The following is a 24,094-nucleotide window of genomic DNA, read 5'->3' as shown; positions in this document are numbered from 1 at the left end:
ATACAGCCAAGGCAACAAAGGAGTGGCTCAGGAAGAAGCACATTAGGGTCATGGAGTGGCCTAGCCAGTCACCAGACCTTAATCCCATTGAAAACTTATGGAGGGAGCTGAAGCTGCGAGTTGCCAAGCGACAGCCCAGAACTCTTAATGATTTAGAGATGATCTGCAAAGAGGAGTGGACCAAAATTCCTCCTGACATGTGTGCAAACCTCATCATCAACTACAGAAGACGTCTGACCGCTGTGCTTGCCAACAAGGGTTTTGCCACCAAGTATTAGGTATTGTTTGCCAGAGGGATTAAATACTTATTTCCCTCTGCAGAATGCAAATAAATTCATATACTTTCCACAATGTGATTTTCCGGATTTAATTTGTGATGTGCTATCTCTCACTGTTACCAATAACCTACCCTTCAATTATGGGCTGCTCATGTCTTTGTCAGTGGGCAAACTTACAAAATCAGCAAGGGATCAAATACTTATTTCCACCACTGTATGTGATAGGATTTTTATTTTTTGTGATTTGTTTTATTTGATTTCAAGTTGATTTTATTACTTGCATTGCATGTGTTTGAATTATTTCTGTTTGGAGTCTGTCCCTCACTTAGGGCCGTTTACTAAGGTGCGTTAGTGTTTTTAGCATGCCTACACTTAGCGAGCACTCTAACCATGTAGGCACCTATAGGGATATTATAGGCAGGTACATGGTTAACGCGCGTACATGGTTAAAGCTTGTTAAAAACATGAACGTGCCTATAATGCTGCTTAGTAAACAGGGCCCTTAGAGCAGGGGCGTAGCCAGACCTCGGTGGGAGGGGGGCCAGAGGTGGGGAGGCACTGTTCAGCCGCCTTCCCCCGCCGCCGCCGCCCCCCCCGTCACTTTGGACCCTCCCCACCGCTGCAACCACAACCCCCCCTGCCGTCACCGCACCACCCGCCCCCTGCCCCGCTGCCGCATCAGGTACCTTGTTTGTGGCGGGGGTCCCCAATCCCCGCCAGCCGAAGAGTCTTCTTCAGTGCCGGTTGACTCCGGCGCCTTCGTTTTGTGATCATCTGTTTCTGACGCCTTACGTCCTGCACCGTGCATGTAGCCCCGTGCAGGACGTAAGGTGTCAGAAACAGATGATCACACAACGAAGGCGCCGGAGTCAACCGGCTCTGAAGAAGACTCTTCGGCTGGCGGGGATTGGGGACCCCCGCCAGCAAACAAGGTACCTGATGATGCAGCGGCAGGGCAGGCGGGGGTCAAATGTAGAGGGGGCCAGGCATAATCTGTGGGGGTCCATGCCCCCGTGGCCCCATGTAGCTACACCCCTGCCTTAGAGTTGAGTAATATAAATGGGATTAAAATTCTGTGCGACACAAGTTTGTCTTGGAAGAAAACCGTCTGGGACTTTGAATGTTTCCAACACTGTGGAAAATATTTTACCTGCTTTGTTCAGATAAGTAGTGGAGAGCATTTCTTTATTTTTCTTGTGCACAGTATTTGAAACCTTTTGTAAGGAGAAATTGCCGAGTGTAGGTTTGTCAGTTTGAGGGCACATTATGCTAATCTTGTATTGTAGATTTAACTGATTCTGTTTTTTTTTTTTAAATCAGTTTTTTTTTCTCCTGCAGAAGAGTTTTTGGGAGTTGTTTTCCACTTCTCTTTTTTTCCGGTTTTCAATTTGAGACCTCTGATAGCGTAGCCCTGCGTATGGTTTGTTAAAAAGTCTGTGACTTATCCCTGGGCTATTGAGGTTTCATTAAAAAAAAATATATATATAAACTAGCCGTTGAGCCCGTTAAAACGGGCTGGTGGGTCGCCGCCGCCCCTCTACCCGGCCCGTCTCTTCGCTATTCAACTTACATCTCCGCAGCAGGCAGAGATCAGCTGAGCTCCCGTTGGCCTTCCTTCTCTGCCTGTGTCCCGCCCTCGTGTGACGTAACGTCAGCGAGGGCGGGACACAGGCAGGGAAGGAAGGCCAACGGCAGCTCAGCTGATCTCTGCCTGCTGCCGAGATATAAGTTGAATAGCGAAGAGACGGGCTGGGTGGAGGGGTGGCGGCAGCGGCGACTCCGGGGGGGGGGGTACCAGTGGCGGCGACCTCGGCGGTTCCCTCCCCTTCGCGCAGTTTCCCTCTCTGTCCCGCCCTCCCCCGTCATCACGTATTGACGCGGGGGCGGGACAGACAGGGAAGTCTCTACTGCGCATTTGCGAGTGAGTACGGTCACTCGCCGTTTATATGTTTGATATTGGGTGTAAAGATACAGTCTGGCATGATGTTCCCTCATTTGACTTATTAAGCAAAATAAGTTATTTTTGGGTGAATATAAATGGGTTGTATATAGGTTTCAAACATCTGTGATTTTCTGACATTTTCTTCTCTGTTCTTGCTTTCTATGCGGTTTGTTTAGCTTTTGCTGCAGTTTCCAGCTGGGCCCCAAAGCTGACTAGACAAATGGGGAGGAGTGAGAGGTAGAGCAGGGGTGCGAGGGTGGAGATCAACACCAGACTTAAAACAAATCTGTATCTACAACATGTGACTCTACGGATGTCCATACTGTTCACAAAGCTTTTCTGTTAATATCTTAGTAGCCCCTCAACCCTAGCCACTGAGGTCAAACCTACTTGTTTGACATGGGATATGTTACCTGACACAGATCTCAGTGCTTTGGCGTAGCTAGGTGGGGCCACAAGGGCCTGGGCCCCCTCCTAAATTTGCTCTGGGCCCCTGGTTGGCTGGCGGAGGTCCCCAACCCCCGCCAGCTGAAGACTTCATCCAGCGCTGGTCTGCGGGTGGCACCGCCGCATTGCCTGCCCTGCTCTCTCTTCCTCTCACGTCGGGCACGCTCCTTTTAGTGAGCATTAAAAGAAGTATGCCGGACTTGAGGGGAAGAGAGAGCAGGGCAGGCAATGCAGTGGCGCCAGAGACCGGCACTGGAAGAAGTCTTCAGCTGGCGGAGGTTGGGGACCCCCACCAGCCAAGATGTTACAGCAGTGGCAGTGGGTGGTGGAGGGGGGAGGTAGCAAAGGGGGGAGGTGGCGAGGTAGTGGGGGGGGAGATGGCGGAGTAGGGGGGGCGGTGGTGGGGTGGTGACCAAAATGTGCCCTCCCCACCTTGGGCTCTGAACCCCTCCCACCTTGAGGTCTGGCTACGCCCCTGCCTCAGTGTACCTCCCCAGTCAGTGGAAACGAACACTGCTTCATCTTCCACAGCTTTAGGGAGCTGAAGCAGTTTTGCACTGGCAAAGCTGTTAAGTTCCTATTTTGATGTGAGTTATGCTTACAGGGCATCTGATCATTCTCAGAAGACTGAAGCTACAGCAGAGGAACTTGAAGAGATTACGGAGGAGAGAACGGTACTCGGAGTAGAACAAGCAGAGGATCCATTGGAAGACCTGAGGGGACTGCAGGACTCTCCCCTCCCTTTGGAGGAGATGGTTCCCCTTCATAATTTGGGAGGGAGGAAAGTGCAAGGTGTTCCTCCATCTGCCTTTGAGGCATCAGCCGGCAACAGCCAAATCGAAGAGAGTCCAAGGACACTGAAAAATGGTGGAAATGTGGGTCTTCGGCAGCAGCTGCAGAGTGCAGAGGAGAAGGTTCAGCTAGCTCAAAGTGAGGTACGATAACAGTAATAACAACCCCTCCAGTACTTCCATAGCTTACTTGCCAAAACACAACTTCTGGCTTCTTTTTCAAAGGTTTTCTGAGCAGGTTACTATCTCTCATTTGTGCTGTGTGAAGGGAGATTGAATAAGCAACTTTCTTCCCTCACTGCTGTGTGCAGGGATACTGAGCGACTTACCCTCTCCCTTCATTGCTGTGTGTAGTGATACTAAGAGGGGCATAATTGAAAGGGACGCCCAAGTTTTCCTGGGGAGGTCCTCGCAGGACGGCCCTGTGAAGGGACGGGGAAACCCGTATTATCGAAACAAGATGGGCGTCCATCTTTCGTTTCGATATTACGGTCGGGAATGCCCAAATCCTGAAATTTAGGTCGACCTTAGAGATGGTCGTCCTTAGACTTGGTCGTTTCTAATTTTCGGCGATAATGGAAACCGAGGACGCCCATCTCAGAAACGACCAAATCCAAGCCATTTGGTTGTGGGAGGAGCAAGCATTCGTAGTGCACTGGTCCCCCTGACATGCCAGGACATCAACCGGGCACCCTAGGGGGCACTGCAGTGGACTTCACAAATTGCTCCCAAGTGCATAGCTCCCTTACCTTGTGTGCTCAGCCCCCTAACCCTCCCTCCCCAAAACCCACTACCCACAACTGTACACCAGTACCATAGCACTTAGGGGTGAAGGGGGGCACCTAGATGTGGGTACAGTGGGTTTCTGGAAGGTTTTGAAGGGCTCACATTTACCACCACAAGTGTAACAGGTAGTGTGGGGGGGGATGGGCCTGGGTCCACCTGCCTGAAGTGCACTGCACCCATTAAAACTGCTCCAGGGACCTGCATACTGCTGCGATGGACCTGAGTATGACATTTGAGGCTGGCACAAAATATTTTTAAAGTTGTTTTTTGAGGGGGGGGGGGGTTAGTGACCATTGGGGGAGTCAGGGGAGGTCATCCCCAATTCCCTCCAGTGGTCATCTGGTCAGTTCGGGCACCTTTTTGAGGCTTGGTCTTAAGAAAAAAGGGACCAAGTAAAGTCGGCCAAGTGCTCGTCAGGGACGGCCTTCTTTTTTCCATTATGGGTCGAGGATGCCCATGTGTTAGGCACGCCCAAGTCCCACCTTCGCTACGCCTCTGACACGCCCCTGTGAACTTTGGTCGTCCCCGCAACGGAAAGCAGTTGGGGATGCCCAAAATCAGCTTTCGATTATGCCAATTCGGCGACCCTGGGAGAAGGACGCCCATCTCTCGATTTGTGTCGAAAGATGGGCACCCTTCTCTTTTGAAAATAAGCCTGTAAACGACTTACCCTCTCCCTCTATTGCTGTGTGAAGGGATACTGAGCAACTTACCCTTTCCTCAGATTCAGATCCTATAAATGTGATTAATAACACTATAAATTATATACACACAAGCAAAAAAGCCCTTTTCATGAAAAATGAAACGGGCCCTAGCAAGGCTATCATCTAATCGCAATTATGTTTTAAATCTCTCTTCCCTGCCTTCTCCTCCATCCATATCCAGCAATTCTCCTCTCTCCCTTGCCCTCCCCTCCGTGTCCAGCGACTTTCTCCCCTGCCCTCCCATCCATGTCCAGCGATTTCTTGTCTCCCCTCCCCTCCCATCCATGTCTAGCGATTATCCCCTGCCCCCCTCCCATCCATGTCCAGCGATGTCTCCTCTCTCCCCTGCCCTCTCCTCCATGTCCAGCGATTCTCCCCTCCCCTCCATGTCTAGCGATTCTCCTCTGCCTTCCTTCCCCTCCCATCTATGTCCAGTGACTCGCCCCAGCCCCCACCTGCCCCCCTTTTAAGCACCCAAGTTCCAGTTCAACCCAAGCCCTCACCTGTCCGCCCTCTTTTCCCACAACAGCCCTCCTTTCCTTCCTGCCACCCTGCCTTAAAACTTTTATTTTACCTCAAATCGCAGCGGCGGCAGGCTTGGCTCGCCTCTAGCCTTTCCTTTCCTTCCCTCTCAGTGTCCCGCCCTCCTCTGACGTAATTTCCTCTTTCCGTGACGGCGGGACACTGAGAGGGAAGGAAAGTGAAGACTGGAGGCGAGCCAATTATGTAGTAGCTCATTTGCATATGGTCACGAACCTAGCCAGCCAGCTGTCCAGAGACGCAGATTGAGAAATTATTATATGGGATTGCCAATGTAATACATAAATACGTCAGCATTCAAAAGTATTTATCTGTTTAGTGACTCTCATGGGTTTTAAGTGACTCTCCTGGGGTGGAGTGAGGGTGGAATACCCAATTACAGTATATTCTGCCACTTTCTGCACAGCTAAGCAGTTTAATTCAGGTTAGAAAAAAGCTATCCCAAATTAAACCATATCGTTATATGTATAGGTGCTGAATATCAGTGCTATGCCTATCCATATGGTGACGCTGAATATACGTATTTTTTAAAATGCTGCAGCTCACGTTAAAAAGAATAGGGTCCTGGCTGACAATGAACACTGACCTAAACGTAGTTAAAATAAAAACTGTATGATAGCTTTATTTGTTGTTACTATCTATATTTATGTGCCAAGTGGAATGGGATTTTTGCACGTTCAAAAATATTTGCACTGTAAAACTCACAAGAGTACATACTCCACACCATGTCAACCAGCAAAGAGCAACGTCAGAGGCGACGAGAGTGACCGGAGAGCTTTAAAGGCAATTTTGAACCTATATCTTTCCTGTGAAATTAGCAGATTTCCGACGCAGGGCCTATCGCCAAAACATGGCTGTGTCGAGTCATATTGATGAATTGCCGTTAAAGCTCCCCAGCCACTCTTGTCACCTCCGTTGTTGTTGTTTGTAATATAAAACTACCATTATTTGGGGGGGGAGGAATGGGTACCAGCTTACTGTTAATGATGTCACAATGAGGTAGACTTTCGTGAACAAATTCGCTGGACCTAAACCCTTTGGACTACCATGTCTAGGAGCAATGTTAGAGCAGGGGCGTAGCCAGAGAACAAATTTTGGGTGGGCCTAGGCAAGAAGTGGGTGGGCACCAAGTGTTCTCCCCCCTCCCAACCACCACCAAAAAAAATTTCAGCTGGCGGGAAAATGCTTCTTTCCACCTTGACAGTAAGCAGCAGGCATGCGCTGAAAATGGAGCGTGTGCAGGTGCCAGTATCGTGGAGAGGTGTGTTTTTTGTTACCATCAGGGGGAAGTCTTCAGCTGGCCGAGCTTGAGATCCCCATCAGCTACCGCTAAATGTGTGCTACTGTTGGGTGGGCCTGAGCACTAAATGGTTGGCCCCAGCCCACCCAGGCCCACCTGTGGCTACACCACTGTGTTAGAGGTCTATCACAAGCTCCACCCAGAGCTGCAAACGATCTTCGAACTGGAGGAAGCGTTGCAGATGATCTGTGACAGCCTGCCACAGGGACCGATTGACAAGGCTGTTTAGAACTTCACAAAGCAACTGAAGGCCTGTGTTGAAGTTGGGGGTGGACACTTTCAGCATTCACAGCGAATGTGAAATTCTGACAAATTGTTAATTGTGTTATTTGAATGATGTTATTTTACTGTGGTTTTGCTCAGACATTTTTAACAAGCAAAAATCACTAGGTAGTAATGCTAAAATGTCAGTAGTAACATCAACATAGGTTAAGGTAAATAAACGTTATTTAATAGTAATATGTAAGTATGATGACTAAATACATAAAATTTCTCACTGAAATTCAAAGCAGTTGCTGAGAAAACAGCAAAAGACTGTAGGGGGTTACTTATTTTTTTTTTGCATCATCCTGTATAATCAGAGAGCTGAAAGGAATTCCATGAATAATAAACAGTAAAGGAGAAAGAAGAGTAGGTTAGTGGCCATCCCCAACTCAGAGCACAAAGGACAGGAGCGAGGTGCAAATGTTTCTTGTGTTTTGCTTGGAAACAGTGGCGTAGCTACGTGGGGCCTGGGGGGGGCCTGGGCCCCCGTAGATTTGGCCCTGGACCCCTCTGCCGCCGACCCGCCCGACCCCCCCGACCCCCCCACCAACCCGCTCTCGCCGTTGCCTGCCTTTGCTAGTGGGGGACCTCAACCCCCGCCAGCCGAGGTCCTCTTCTTCTCGCAAAAGGCTTCCTTCTGTTTCTGACGTCCTGCATGTACAACGTACAATGTACAACGTGCAGTACGTCAGAAACAGAAGGAAGCCTTTTGCGAGAAGAAGAGGACCTCGGCTGGCGGGGGTTGGGGTCCCCCGCCAGCAAAGGTAGGCGATGGTGGGTTGGCGGCGGGAGGGGGGGGTCGAGAGGGTCGGCGGCGGGAGGGGGGCAAAGTCGGCAATGGGGGGGGGGGGGTCGGTGGCACCGGGGGAGGGCTAAAATGTGCCCCCTCACTTTGGGCTCTGGACCCCCCTCCCGCCGAAGCCTGGCTATGCCCCTGCTTGGAAAAGAACAATATTGGATATTCAGATGGAATGTGTTGGGTGTGCACTCTGTTCTCCCTCCACTGAGAAGAATTACATAGTGAATGGGTGTACTCTCTGTTGTCCATGCGGTGCAAGGGTTTATATAGTGAATGGGTCAGTGAGAGGGGTTATGTAGTGAATGGGTGTGCTCTATACTGTACTGTTACTGCAGGGAGAGGGGTTATACAGTGCCAAATTCTATAAATGGCGCCTTAAAAATCGGCACCGAAAAACCATGCGCTTATTTGCGATTCAATAAACTATGCCTAAAGTTAGGTGTAATCTATAGAATATACTTAGTGGCTGTTCTTGTAATTAAAATTTAGGCGCATCCATTTAGGCCACTAAAACCAGGCCTAAATGCCTGCGCCTAATTTAAGCACAGATCAGGTGTATTCTATAATAGTGTGCATAGGTTTTTGAAAGGCCCATGACCCACCCATTCCATGCGCATGGCCACACCCCCTTTTCAGCTGCACATATCAGAATTTACACACACCACATTATAGACTATGCCTAGAAAGTTGTGTGCATGAAATCTAATTAAAGCCAATTAGTGCCACTAATTGGTTGTTGTGAAGAAACAGTGTGTTTTAAGCCTGTAAAATGTATTGGATATTTTCCTGCCTTAATTATGTCCTGAAGTGTATTTCTACACTATTTGGCCAGCAGGTGGTGCTTCTTTGCTGTAAAGCTGTTACAGGGAACTGAATATTCTTTTTCTTTAACACACGTAGGAAGCAAGCAGCAGTATACTTTTTAATCTTGTTGACTGGGCTCTGATTGGCCCAGGAACTCATTTCCTTTAGAGTGTACTGATTTTGCCTCCAGTCTTAGCCAGGAAGAAAAGAGAGCAGGATCTCTTTGCTGAGGCTCAGTGAACAATTATATGCCCTGATCTTCCTAGTTACTTTTTAGAAAGTAAACAAATGTTTAGTTAGTTTTCTAATTGATCCATTTTCAGTTACCTGTTATTGTTTGCTGATTGCACATTTCCTGTCCACTGTTGAAGTTCTGAGAATAAACGCATTTGTTTGTTCGCCCTGCCTGATAAAGAATCCTGGTGGTTTGTATGTTGGGTCTGTGAGTGCTTTCTGGGAACTGTGGGACCACTGGGATTGTGGATCCAGTAACCTAGAAATCACTGGAGATAATTTGAGAGCAGGAGACTTGTCCAGAGGCGGTTGTGATCCAGCCAGTGGGAGGAGGGTGCTAGTGTAGAGCACAAGCGGCAGGTGCAGACAGACCTGAGCTGTGCTGGTGATAGACCCTCTAAGTGGCCGCAGAGTAACCCCAGGCAGGTGGCTAGGTGTTTCTTGACAGTTGTTAACTACCAATCATCATAGTAGATGACGGCAGAAAAAGACCTGCACGGTCCATCCAGTCTGCCCAACAAGATAACTCATATGTGCTAATTTTGTGTATACCTTACTTTGATTTGTACCTGTGTTCTTCAGGGAACAGACCGTATAAGTCTGCCCAGCACTATCCCTGCCTCCCAAACACCAGCCCCACCTCCCACCACCGGCTTGGCTTGTTAATCAATTAATTTGTGCACGCAATTTGGCCATGTGGTGCCATTTATAGAATTTGGAAGATAGTGAATAGTTGTAGCCACTATTCTCCTGCAATGTGATGGATTATATACTAAATTGGTTACTCTTCCTGCAGTGTGAGGGGTTACTGAATGAGTTCCAGGAGTTACAGCTGCGGCATCGCATTAGCCGGGATGAACAGGAGAAGCTGCAGGAGGAGCTGAAACACTGCAGGGAAGAGATCCACAGACTAAAGGGCTCCGGCTCACAGGTAACTCACTGCTCAGCATTTATAATCGGTTGCAGGGAATCACCTACTCAAATAATACACTCTTAGTGCGAACCAAGCACAGAACTGGCTGCCTCTAGCAGAATCTCACCTTCTCTAGATTTTCTTCATAAAAATGCTCGTGTTGATATTTAAACTCTGTAGTCGATGGTGTTTTAGACACCAACTGTGGCATTTAAATAAATCATGGATATTCAGTAGCCAGATAGTAAGCAGTGCCAAATATCTGGTTCGAGCGGAGAGTGGCAACATTCAGACTGCTTTCTGGATAGCTAGTTGGATAAATTTATGACAGTAAAAAAAAAACCTATCAAACACATCACTCCATACAAACGTTAGCCATTGTGAGCACATTGTTTGCTATGAATAATTTGTAAAGCAGTTTTTATGCACTGCTATGTATTTCTCCTGATGAAGATAGCGAAACAGAAGGATTTCCTACTGTCGAGAAACAAGGAAATTGGACATTTTTTGCCAGAAGGATAATATAAATTGGACACTTTAATTTTGGAGAAACCCCACAGACTGTGAAAATCCTATGAGGCTGCACTTCTGTCAGGACAATTTGGATGTTCTGAGCTAAGTAAAGTTTACTTTTTGTCAGAATTAGAATCCATTCATTAGTAAGGATGGAAGTTTAAGCAATTCTAGCAATGTTATAAGAGTTTTTGCTCTATTTTGAGTTTTCTTTACTTGCAGGAAGGCTTCTCTGTTTGAATGAGGAGTTTAGTCTAGTGAGGGATTGCTAATTAGTGTCTATTTGGGTGATTTATATTCATAGTGAGATTTAGTGTTGTGGGTATTTGGATCTGTATTGTGTTAAATTGTGTTACTCTCCCTTCTGTTTTTTTAAACACAGACTTTTCTGCCACTTCTTTACAATTTTTGAAATACTCTGGGAGTTTTTCTCTGTGGTTTTTTTTTCCGGAAGGTGGTGGAAGCCTGTGATGGTAATATTTACAGTGGAGCATAAAAGTCAGGCTCCCTGTTATACTGAGGCTATTTTTTTTTTTAATTTAATATATTTTATCCTTCAGATCTGAATCCCCAGTGTGACACTTTATTGGAGTGATGTGTTTGATAGTTTCTTTGTTATAACTACACACTCGTTGCAGATTGTTTATTTGTAGTAAAAAAAAACCTGTCATATTTATCTGGATAGCAGTATGAATATCACCATTCTTTGGATAATGTGCTGTTCCAGTCATGCACCAACTCGGCACTATCCGAGGCAGTTGGTAAGGATATTCAATGGTACTATCCAGGAAGTTGTAAGGGAAGAAAACCATTGAAGCAGAAGGATGAGGGTACCTTACGAATGCCATAGAATAAGGCAACAGTAAGGTCGATGGATGAGTCTTCCAACACAAACCCACGAATGAGAGAAGAGTCTTAGTAGTGTGGTTTTACTTATTTATTTATTTTTTGGTGCTTATATCCCACATAATCTGAAGGTTAATTAGTCAGTTCTACGTGGCTTACAATAATTAAGACTAGAAATGCATGCAATATATTTTTACAAATATGAAGAAAACAAACAGTGAGATTTTGAAAAGAACGAACAAATGAAGATATCATAACATTTGCTGTTTAGTTCATTGTCTAACAATGCAAAAATTTGTTAAAAGGAATGCTACTACTTAGCATTTCTATAGCGCTGCCAGGGTTACGCAGCGCTGAACAAGTTTAACATGGGGGAGGACAGTTACAATCTAAAGGTTACAAACTATGTAGTCAGTGTAGGTAACATGAATGGAGAAGGTGGTTAGGCGCCAAAGGCAAGGGAGAAGAGATGGGCTTTGAGTAAGGACTTGAAGATGGGCAGGGAGGGCGCATGGCGTATGGGCTCGGGAAGTCTGTTCCAGGCATGAGGTGATGCGAGGCAGAAGGGGCGGAGTCTGGAGTTAGCGGTGGTAGAGAAGGGTACAGATAGGAGTGATTTGTCCTGAGAGCGGAGGTTACGGGTGGGAACATACGGGGAGAGGAGGGTAGAGAGGTAATGGGGGGCTGCAGATTGCCTTGAGAAATTTGTGATAGCTGGTAATCCTTTTCATCTCATTAAGGATGGAGTTCCACCATTTGGAACTTGTATGTGAGAAATCTCTGTTCAATATGGATTTATATCTGATGTTTTTATAGTTAGGAAAATGTAGTATGAGATAGATCTAGTAGACATATTGAAGGTAGGTAAATCTATCAGCTTTATTATGTAATCTGGGCTCGTGCCATAGATAATTTTGTAGATGAATGTGCATGTTTTAAAGATGATTCTGGCTTTGATTGGTAGCCAGTGTAATTTAGATAATAGTGGGGATGCCCTATCAAATTTTGAAGCTTTGCATAGGAGTCTAGCAGCAGTATTTAGGATAGTTTGAAGTTTTTTTTTTTTTAATGAGAGATTCCTTATTCCCTAAATAGACTGAGTTGCAGTAATCCAATTGTGAAATGACTAATGTTTGCACAAGGGAATGGAAAGTAGAAAATGGGAAGAAAGATCTGATTCTTTTCAGCTTCCATAAAGTTCTAAAGGTTTTGGTTACTACTGAATTAACTTGATCTTCACACGATAGGAATTGGTCTTGGTCAATGATGATCCCAAGAATTTTCAAATTATGTTCCAGTGGATAGTTTGTCTGATTGATGGTAACTCTGGTTTGATAGGATTGTGAAGTTGTTAGGACTAGAAATAATGAGAAATTTAGTTTTCTCCTTATTTAATTTTAGATGGAAGGATGTTGCCAAATTCTCCATGAGATCTAAGATTAATTGAATGTTGGAGAGGATATCCTGAATTTGAGTGTGAAAAGGAAGATAAATAGTCACATCGTCGTCGTATATAAAAGACTGCAAACCTTTAGCCTCTAGGAGGCGACCTAGGATATTCTTGAAAACAAGCGTGAACAATCAGCACTTGCCAACATTTCCGTATCAAAGATGGCCACAATATTACTCATATGAGTGAATGTTAATACAGCTACTATTCTCTCCAAATCAGTTTCCGCTTTGTATTGTAACAATAAATCTCTTTGTGCGAAATGTGGTCTCAAACAATGCTTTACAAATAATTTTTCTGGATAGCCGTGTGCCAAAAAACATGATGTCATCTCTGTGGCTTGGACTTCAAATGCTTCTTGAGTTGAACAAATCCTACGGATTCTCAAAACTGGCTGATAGGGAGGTTCGATCGTAAATGTTATGGATGATAACTTTGGAAATGCAATAAAGTTTCTTTTAGCCATTTATTTTCAATTACATTATATTATGAGATGGCCACCAAGAAAATCCAATTGGTCCTCACTGTAGATCATTGTAAACTTAAGGATTTTATTTATAGAATTCAACCAATGTAGAAAATGTAGAAAATCATGTAAAGATGCTTCTCTTCCTTCCCATAGGAAAAAAATATCATCAAGAAAGTGCTTCCATAAACTAACGGAACTGAACCAATGAGAGGTGTAAAGCCACTCATCTTCTAGCATCCCAACATAAAGGGTGGCTACTGAAGGGGCCAAAGAGGCACCCATCGCCACTCCTCGAACTGGTAGATAAAAATGACCATGAAACCTAAAACAATTACATTGGATCACTAGCTTTGCCAATTTCATCAAAACCCAGTAGGTATTCTATGCGAATTTTCCTGAGCACTTTAAACTCTGTGGATCATATCCAATACTTCCTGCTGAGGAATAGGAGTATACAAAGCTGTCACATTCAGGGATACTAGTAATGTGTCTTCTGACAACTGCATGTGCTAAATAGTTCTTAAAAAATCAGTAGTGGACTTTATGGAGGATCCAAGATGGCGACGGTATGAGAAGTGTTACCAGACGCGTCTCACTCTTCTTTGCAAACGCCAGCAAGTTGCTCCTTACCTGAACCCCGGAATGGGGAAAAGGAGAGGCAAAGTCAGAGAGATTCCCTCTCTCCCTGACGGGACAAGTAAACTTCGGCAGGCTAAGATGGAAGATTTTGCAGTCGCACTGGGTCCCGGGCAGATTTCTTCTCCTGTAGCTGAGGCTGGGGCTTCTGCATCGGCCGACAGTGTAGAAGGGGCTTCTCTCAGCCCCATCGAACGTGCAGCTCCTCCACAACCAGGAAGTCAGCATCTCCAGAGGAGCCCTGCAGGTCTAACCCCTAGCCGAGAGCAGAGTCTGCAGGGAGGGAGCCCTTTGGAGACAAGGGGAGATCAGAGGGACGACAGCTTGGGAGCTCCAGAAGCGACATCAGCTCCTGTATTGTTTTCAGAGACAGTGAGTATTCTGGAAAATGCTGCCAAAGCACCTCTTCCTGAATTAACATTGGAGAAAATGGAAAAACCAGCTGTAGTGACATTAGAGTCACTATGGGACTTAACCTTTACTGCACACTCCTCCCTACAATCTGTGGTAACAAAAAATGCTACAATTATTAAGACTTTATCAGAAACTGCATTAATTCAATTGCAAAAGACTGAAAAACAAGCTATAGAAGTAAAATCTCTTACTGAAAGAACTCAAAAAATGGAACTTGTGGGTCAAACATTGATTAAAGATAAGAACTTTACTTCCCGAAGGCTGGAATATCTGGAAAATCAGTCTAAGAGACTTAATCTGAGACTAATAAATTTTCCTAGTTCACCTCTTATTGCCCCTGTACAAATGGTAAAAAAATATCTTGTGGAAATATTGGGTATGCCAGAAAATTCACTACCACCAATAACTAGAGCGTTTTATTTGCCAACTGGTTCTAGAATGGAATCAGAAAAATTTCCTCAAGGCGGTGCAGTGATGAATCTGACTACCTTTTTGGAGTCATCATTAGATGTTATAACGAAAAGAGCAACATTATTAGTCTCATTTGCCTTGGAGATGGATCGGGATGCAGTACTGAGACTTTCTTTAAGACATCTGGATTCAGTTTTTTTGGGGTCAAAAATAAGAATATACCCAGACTTATCAAGAGAGACTCAGAAGAGGCGTAAAGCCTTTTTGGCTTTACGCACAAGAACTGTGGCAATAGGAGCTACCTTCCTATTGAAATTTCCTTGTGTATGCAGAATAGTGTTTCAATCTAAACAGTTTCAATTTTTTGACCCCAAACAGCTAGAGGAATTTCTAATCAGTAGGGAAGAGGTTAATGTAGTGGTTTAATCCCATATGTACACTGTTTAACAGCCTTGGAGTGAATCACTCGGGACGTGACGCTTCATTATTATAATTTACAAAAGTATGTTTATTTCCTTTAGATTATATTATTAATCTTACATCTTGGATTGATTTCTTATTCTTGTGGTCGATAACTATTTGAAACTTAAAAAATATTTGCTTGTCTATATAATTTATTTCTAAGTTGTGTATTATCACTCATAAATGTGAAATTATGTTTGTTAAAAAGCTTAATAAAGATAAAGTAAAAAAAAAAAAATCAGTAGTGTCTTGCAAATAAGAGTGAACCCATCTCGCTTGAGGAGCCAAAACATAATCTACAAATTTCCTTAAAGGTTCTAGTACAATATGCCACAATATGGCGCAGTGGATTATTAACATTTTTGTGAACCTTGGGGACAAAATAAATTTGAGGGGTGCAGGGACATTTTTTTTATAAAGAAATGTCATCTCTTTAGCAATGAGTATATTTCTGCAAAATGCTTCTCCAATCACTCACAATATTTCCTCCTGTAGTTTAGGTAGGGGATCCTCCTGTAAAGTTAGATAAGTCAATACAGCACTTAATAGATGAGCTGCTTCTTGCAAATACGGAGTAGTCGGTTGTACAGTAGTAGTCCCTCCTCTATCAGCCTTTAAAATCGTCATTTTCAGTCAGAACCAAAAACGTGACCTACCACCACCAGCCCACTTCCTTGGACCACCCACCAACTCTCCCTCCTCTTCCCTGGGCCTACCTTCTAAAGGCCCTGGTGGTCTAGTTGCTTCTTCAGGGCAGGAGCATCCCATGTTGCTCCTGTCCCCGTTGGCTCCATACTCCAAAATGGTGGGCGGGACTTCCCATGGCAGCCATTTTAGAACTGGGAATAACATAAGCAGGAGCATCTAGGGGCCTAATTTGTGATGCTCAATTATAGAATTGCCTCCTTTATGGTTATTTGCTTATGAATGTCAGGCCCACATTTGTTTACTGTCCTGCACTGCACTGAGAATGGATTTAAGATAGAACCCAAGCCAGAATATTAACTTCTTTAAGAGTCCTAACTGGAGGTAGACGAGGAGAAAACATGATTTAAAATTAATTTCTGTTTAATAGGCACAGTCAACATGAGTATGGAAGAAATATGGACCATGCAAGATAGTCTGTTCTTAATGAGGGTTTATCAATCTTCTCCCACCACCATCCTGTCAGGATTAAAATATAAAGCAGATCTATTGAGACTGGCTATTATTACTCACATTCATAGTTAAGTACCTGTAATAATACAGTCTTCAGTACCTCATTCATCAAGAGAGCAATTCTTAAAGCCCTTTATCTGGGCAAAGTGGCTGTTTCAAAACTGTCTTCCCTGAAGCTGACATAAAGTATGCACGGTATTCCAAAGTTTCACACCTTTGTATATTTTGCACATTGTGCTGTCCAAAAAATACAGATAAAAATTAATTAAATTAGGAGTTTGTTTCACTGATCTACACGACATACTCTATAGTTTTAAAGTACTTAAGAATAAGAAATCAAAAAGTCTTGTTTGTAAGTTTAGTTTAATCGATTGGCATTTGATATCATACTACCCCTCTCCTCAAGTCGCTTCACTGGCTCCCTATCCGTTTTCGCATCCTGTTCAAACTTCTTCTACTAACCTATAAATGTACTCACTCTGCTGCTCCCCAGTATCTCTCCACACTCGTCCTTCCCTACACCCCTTCCCGTGCACTCCGTTCCCTGGATAAATCCTTCTTATCTGTTTCCTTCTCCGCTACTGCCAACTCCAGACTTTGCTCCTTCTGTCTTGCTGCGCCCTATGCCTGGAATAGACTTCCTGAACCCCTACGTCTTCCCCATCCTTGACCATCTTTAAATCTAGATTGAAAGCCCACCTCTTTAACATTGCTTTTGACTCGTAACCACTTGTATCCACTCGCCTCCACCTACCCTCCTCTCCTCTTTCCTCTACACATTAATTGATTTGCTTGCTTTATTTTTGTCTATTAGATTGTAAGCTCTTTGAGCAGGGACTGTCTTTCTTCTATGTTTGTGCAGTGCTGCGTACGCTTTGTAGCGCTATAGAAATGCTAAATAGTAGTAGTAGTAGTAGTATTTGATATCCCACCCTACAAAATATAAATCAGAGCAGTTTACAAAATTAAAAAAAATTAAACAACAGTTGCAAAACATGAGCGCATGAAAAGAACCCCAATTAATTAACGAAAAGCGAAGAGTGAAGACTGGGAAATAAAAAAAGGGGGGAGGGGAAGGGGTGAGCACCACTGCATCACTGGATACAGGCCAGCCAAGCTACGTGACATGCCCAAATGCCAAAGAAATTAAGTTAATCTTGAGAGAGGCTTTAAAACATGGAAAAGAACTCAGTCTGCAGCTCAGGTGGAAGGGAATTCCAGAACGATGAGGCAGTGAAAAAAAATGGAATGCGTCTTGCGAATTCAATCCTAGAGCATACTGCAGGAGGGATGGACAACTGATTTGCAGAGAGCATAATAGGCAAAAAGGCCTATAGGGGATAAGGAGCGAAGCCAGATAAGATGGGGTCCCTGTATAGAGGGCCTTATGTGCTAAAGTGAACACGATAAGGTAACGGAAGCCAATGAAACTGCATTAGAGATGGTATGACGTGATCAAAGCGCCATGCCCCAGATAGAACACGAACCACCATATTTTGAACTGATTGAAGCTTCTTGATAAGAGCCTGAGGTAGACCGGCATAGGCTATATTGCAGTAATCAAGTTTAGATATAACAAAAGCATGGAGAAGAATGACACAAGCCTCAGTATCAATAAATGAGCAAACTGAACGGATAATCCATAGGGACAGAAAACAGGAGCGCACCACAGAAGAAATTTGAGGCAAGAAAGAAAGCTGAGAATAAAGAACGACTCCCAAATATTTAAGAGATTCCACCAAAGAAACAGGAACACTCCTTAATGAGGGGACAGCTGCAGGATGGAAGGCATGGCCAGTTATCCATAGTGCTACAGATTTGGAAGGGTGGAGCTTTAACCAATTAGTTGAAATCCAGTGATCAACTGAGTTAAGACAACTCTGAAGAACAGAAAGGGCCAAACTGTAGGGGTCCTATGTCGAGACCAACAGAAGGTCATCTTCGGCTGAGGGGAGACATGATAGAGGTATATAAAATAATGAGTGGAGTGGAACAGGTGGATGTGAAGCGTCTGTTCACGTTTTCCAAAAATACTAGGACTAGGGGGCATGCGATGAAACTACAGTGTAGTAAATTTAAAACAAATCGGAGAAAATTTTTCTTCACTCAACGTGTAATTAAACTCTGGAATTCGTTGCCGGAGAACGTGGTGAAGGCGGTTAGCTTGGTAGAATTTAAAAGGGGGTTAGACGGTTTCCTAAAGGACAAGTCCATAAACCGCTACTAAATGGACTTGGGAAAAATGCACAATTCCGGGAATAACATGTATAGAATGTTTGTACATTTGGGAAGCTCGCCAGGTGCCCTTGGCCTAGATTGGCCGCTGTTGTGGACAGGATGCTGGGCTCGATGGACCCTTGGTCTTTTCCCAGTATGGCATTACTTATAAATATGAAATCGGATGCCCTGCCTCCTGTATTAGGGCTACCAGTGTAGATAAAAATATATTAAAAGGGAGGGGAGATAATATAGACCCTTTAGGGACCCCACAAGACAGAGCTAAAAGATCGTATTCTGTAGCAGGAGAGGTAGACGAATCAACCTACTAGATATCAATTTGTCACAAAAAACGTAGCAAAGGTAGTCACTGTCAATGAATGAGGGATGGGCCAGCGAAGTCCAAGGGAGGAAAGATGAGATAAGACATTGAATAATGTCTTAGTACAGTCTGCAATTGCAGATAAGCCCAGTATAATAACATTGGCCGGCAGACTTCACTTGCAAGCGGTGTAAGTGAAGCATTTCATGATATGTAGAGAAATCAGCAGAAGAATAAGAGTGCCGCTAATTCCTCTCAGACCAATGCAATTGATGCTCGGTCAATCTCAAATCCCCTTGGTGCCAGGCTTGTGGGCTGTAGCAGATGAATACAGAGAGGGAAATTGATTCTACTGCTGAACGTAAACAGGTGTCCAAAAGGATGCCTGAAAGGCTAGTGGGAGGGCCAAGAAGTTTGTGGGAAATGAGACAGAAAGCACAGGGATAGTTGAAGGGTGGCCTAGTGGTTAGGGTGGTGGACTCTGGTCCTGAGGAACTGAGTTCGATTCCCACTTCAGGCACAGGCAGCTCCTTGTCACTCTGGGCAAGTCACTTAACCCTCCATTGCCCCATGTAAGCCGCATTGAGCCTGCCATGAGTGGGAAAGCGCAGGGTACAAATGTAACAAAAATAAAATAGATACTATTGGAGATTCTACATGGAATGTTGCTATTCCATGTAGAAGGCTGCACAGGCTTCTGTTTCTGTGAGTCTAATGTCCTGCACGTACGTGCAGGACGTCAGACTCACAGAAGCAGAAGCCTGCGCGGCCACATTGGTGATCTGCAAGGGCCGACTTCTACATGGAATGTTGCTAGTGGAATACCATGTTTCCCCAAAAATAAGACACTGTCTTATATTAATTTTTGCCCCCCAAAATGCACTAGGTCTTATTTTCAGGGGCTGTCTTATTTTTCGGGGAAACATTGGGGTTGGATCGGGGTTGGCCCGCCCGCCCTCCGTCGCTCCCGGAACTAACCTTAAACGCCTCCTTTCACCTTCGCAGCAAGCAGCAGCAGGGCAGGCCACTCCTTCCTTCCGTGTCGAGCCGCATCGAGCCTTCCATGAGTGGGAAAGCGCGGGGTACAAATGTAACTAAAATAAATAAAAATCCCTATGTAGGGGACCAACTTGCAGTGGAAGTAGTAGAGATTGACGTAGGGACAAGGAGAAAAAAATAAGGAAATTTTCTGACCAAAGAATAGGAGTACCAAAACCAAAACTGGGGTAAAGGTTATTCAAAGTACAATGGAGAGAAAGTACATGTCCCAGGAAAAATATATAACCCACGGTGTCAGATATGCTCCACTATACGGCTAACTTCTAAGGGTATTGAAATTAAAAAAAAATATATGTAACAAGATTTCAATAGATATGTGCTCATATATACAGGAAAACCATCATGGATCAAAAGTGGTGTCTAACAATGTCTTAGTCCTTTATGTCCATAGGTGGCATTTATCTTTCTTTGCATGCTGTGAGTCCTTTGTGAAGATTCCGGCAGGTACGGAAATTCCATGAGGGGCAGGTACTGCTGCAATCTTCCCTCCAAATTTCCAGGATCATTGCAGTAAAAGTAAAAAGAATTAAAGTTTGAGAAATTCATTGCAACATCTCTAGTCTCGCAAACGTTTACAACGTGCTACATTTAAGCCTCTGCAGTAACAGTCTATTTAACTGAACTCCAATTTAGCATGAATGTCAGCCATGATACTGTTTTTACGTCAGTTACATCTGATAATACTAGAGTGTATGTTATTATGGATTGTGTTTGTATTTATGGTGGCATAATTGTATGTGTCCTGGTGTGTTTGTGTGTGCAAGTTGATTGGGTGGGATACAGTCAGGTGTGTTATCATAGGTGGCGCATACATGCTGGTCGAAGAGCAGTGTGCAGCCTGGTATGCACACATGTTGGCGGTATGCACATAGGTGAGTGGTTTCTGAATGGTTAAGTGCACACGCAAGATTTCAGCACATGCTTAGATGGGGTGGTGTGCAGTCAGCTGTTTGCACAAGTTGGTGATGTGTGTGCAGATGGGCAGAATGTGGTCAGGCATGTGCCGACTGATGGTGTACATATAGGTGGGGCGATGTGCAGTCAGGCATGTACACGTTGGCAGTGCACACCAGGGGCATAGCCAGACTTCGGCGGGAGGGGGGTCCAGAGCCCGAGGTGAGGGGGCACATTTTAGCCCTCCCCCGGCGCCACCGACCCCCCCGGCACCATTGCCGACCCAGCCATTTCCGACACCCCCCGCCGCCGCCAGCACCACCAACAACAACTTTGACCCCCCCCCGCCGACGACCCTCTCGACCCCCCCCCCCGCCGCCGCCTACCTTTGCTGGCGGGGGACCCCCAACCCCCGCCAGCCGAAGTCTTCTTCCTTCGTTTAGTTTCTGAGTCTGATGTCCTGCGATCTGCAGGGCTTCGTTCTGTTTCTGTGAGTCTGACGTCCTGCACGTTGTACGTACAGGACGTTAGACTCAGAAACCAAATGAAGGAAGAAGACGTTGGCTGGCGGGGGTTGGGGTCCCCCGCCAACAAAGGTAGCAGACGGCGACGGCGGGTTGACGGTGGGAGGGGGAGTTGAGCCAAATTTACGGGGGCCGAGGCCCCCGTGGCCCCATAGTAGCTACGCCCCTGGTGCGCACATATGTGATATAGTGAGTGGTTGGGTGTGCGTACAGGTGGGAAATACATGGATGGATGTCTGCCCAGGTCAGGACAGACCGAAACCACCACTCTGTTCAGTCAAGACTTTTATATACACAAAAATAATATGAACTTGGCAAATATTTAGAAGAAGCCCAATTCGCTCAGATTCTTTGGGATCTAAGATCAGATTTTTTTTTCCTGACTTATCGAAGAATACCCAGAGGAGATGCCAGGAATTCCGAGGGCGTCAGCTCTCAGTATACAGTTTTTGCTTCAGTTTCCTTGTACTTGCTGATTTACTTTTCAGAATAATTCCTATATCTTTACTGATCCTAAGCAAATGTTAGAATTTGTGGTTCCTAAAGAGGAATTGAAAGTTCTTGCAGTTTATGGAAATATTGTTAGGCCAGCTCAGGATAGTCTTGATTGTGGCATCTACTCTGTTATGTATTTCGTTACTCTTGGTTCCATTACCTAATAATTGTGGACTGATCAACATTTCCATGATATTTGAAGGTATATTGTCTGCTTTCACTTATTTCATTAGTTGTAATAATGTGACTGTAAATTTTGAAATTGATAAAACAAACAAACAAACAAAAGACCCCTAAGGAATTTCTGTTTTCATGTACATGAGTTTGCACATGGTAAAATGATTTATATTATTGTTAACCCCCTTTCCTGGGTTCATTTTCTTTTCTCCGGTCTTTTCTCTTCACTCAGTAGCATTTATTCTCACCTCCTGTAGTGTTTTTTTCAATGGGGAGGAAGGGATTTTCCTCAAAGTCCAAGATGTATACACATATGAAGGAGCATTGGATATGATGTCTAAATCTGATTTGGGATGTTTTTGCGAACAACAGCCAAAAGTCCAGTAACAAACGTGGCCATTTTCAACCCAGAATACGTCCAACTTTTGGTTTCGAAAATGGCCAGATTCAGAAGTTCAAATGTAACAGGAAGCGGATGACCTGAAGGCAAAATCCCTAATCGTGGGGCTGTGGAAGAGTCATTGGTTTTCTCCTCAACCCCAGTAGAGTATGTGGAAGGTGCAGCTCTACCTGTCTTGTGTCTGTGCCAACAGGGAAAGCAGAAAGTTGAACCCCTGTGTGTACTATCCCAGGAACTGCAGGCACAGTGACAGTGACAGTGGAGAGCAGGAAAGAGAAGACTCCCTCAGTGTCCTATATATATGACAGCTAGTAATACCCATCTTCTACCCGTTAAAGACTGCTGGGAAATCCTTAGTTCTAACATGTTTAAACTGTGAGACCCCTACAGCCTAGGAGCAGCCATGACAGCAAAACAGTCACCAGTTGCATTACATATACACATACCATATCAGAGTGGTCCGTCTACCCTTGCTATGAGGTCATGAGTGCATGAACCAATTGGATTCCATTTCATTAGGTCCTGCCCCCAGAATTCATAAATTATGCCAAAATGGAGTATTGTTGCCTGCTGGATATGCTTATGAAATACTGCATAGTGTACACAGGACATGGTCTTCATTTAATACACCAAAATGCTGAAAGTGGGTTTCATTTGGAGTCTTATTTAACCACAATCTCTTTCTCTTTTTTTGTCTCCTTTTTTGCCCATTTTCCTCTGCTTCTGTTTTTTCATTGGCTTCCTCCTCGAATCCCCCTGAATTATTACTACTCACGTTATTAATAATTCTTGTCCTCCCTTTGCTTATTCTGCTGCTTCCTCCACGCGATGCCTCCCCAACCCGTCCTGCATCTCTGTCCTCTGTGTCTCTTCTGGCTGGCTTTCTCTGCCCTGCCATGCTCTGGGCTGCCTTCTCTGTTCTTCCCTCCTTGCCCCGTGTACTTTTGCATCTTGACTTGCTTCGGGTTTCCACACTCCTTGTTTCTGTCTCTCTGCACATTTCCTTCCCGCATGCCCTTTGTCATTCTGCCTCTCTCTTTTTTTGACACACTTCTTCCTGTTCTTAGATCCCCTCTGTTTCTGACCCCCCTCTTCTTTCCCTTCCCCTCATAGGACTGGTTGTTATAGTGGCCCTGCTCTGGTGCTGGTGGGCAGAGACATCCTTCTAATGCCGATCAGGTACTGGTATACTGTGTATCCTCTGCTCTCTCTCTCGCTCTCTCTCTGCTCATGCACCAGCTCTGAGCACATAAACAAGCCTGCTGCGCCTGCTTTGCTATCTTTCAGCGTGCGTGCGTCTCTGTCTCTTTGTCTGTATGTGTGTGTGTGCGCGTGCGTGCGTCTGTGCATGTTTCTCTTACCCTGCGCAGACTCTGAGCGTCATGCAAAAACTGGCCCTGTACAACCTAATTCTGCCTCACTAGTGTTACAGTGTGCGTCTGTCGCTTTCATGTCCCTCTCTCATGCGTGTGCTTCTTTCTCTTCTTTTTCTCCCCGTCAAACCCGTTCTTTTCCTCTAAAGTTTAGATTTGAGGAATATTACTAGTGTGGCAGTTCGTACATGTGATTCATTAAGGACTTTTTCTGTAGCCACAGAATGGGGAAGACGCCTTAATGAATCAGTCCCAAAATGATCAGGTCCTTACACCTTCTTCTTTATTTCAAGATTTTTTTTTATTCAAAGCCACTGACCTACTGCACAATAACGTATGTCTTCTTATTAGCATAATGTGGAATGACCAATGCAATGATCAAAGTTAAAAATGGCAAGGTTCAGAATCAAAATAACAAAGATAGTTCCCAGCGGTGGAAATGAGTTCGATTCCCACTTCAGGCACAGGCAGC

At 44.8% G+C, this 24,094-nt stretch overlaps 1 protein-coding gene across 1 annotated transcript in view; it reads left to right on the top strand.

The window, feature by feature from the left end:
- The window catches only part of CCDC136 (coiled-coil domain containing 136), a 53,587-nt gene extending 30,169 nt beyond the window's left edge, over positions 1 to 23,418 (top strand). The window contains exons 6-8 of the mRNA XM_030216730.1: positions 3,272 to 3,602; positions 9,686 to 9,820; positions 23,317 to 23,418. Of these exons, the coding sequence (XP_030072590.1) occupies positions 3,272 to 3,602; positions 9,686 to 9,820; positions 23,317 to 23,418 (568 nt within the window). The remainder of the gene's footprint in view (positions 1 to 3,271; positions 3,603 to 9,685; positions 9,821 to 23,316) is intronic.
- The last annotated feature ends 676 nt before the right edge of the window (positions 23,419 to 24,094 follow it).

Source organism: Microcaecilia unicolor, chromosome 10 (assembly GCF_901765095.1).
Source record: "Microcaecilia unicolor chromosome 10, aMicUni1.1, whole genome shotgun sequence".
Lineage (NCBI taxonomy): Eukaryota > Metazoa > Chordata > Amphibia > Gymnophiona > Siphonopidae > Microcaecilia > Microcaecilia unicolor.
The sequence above is the reverse complement of the archived record's forward strand: the minus strand, read 5'-3'. Positions and strand labels throughout refer to the sequence as shown.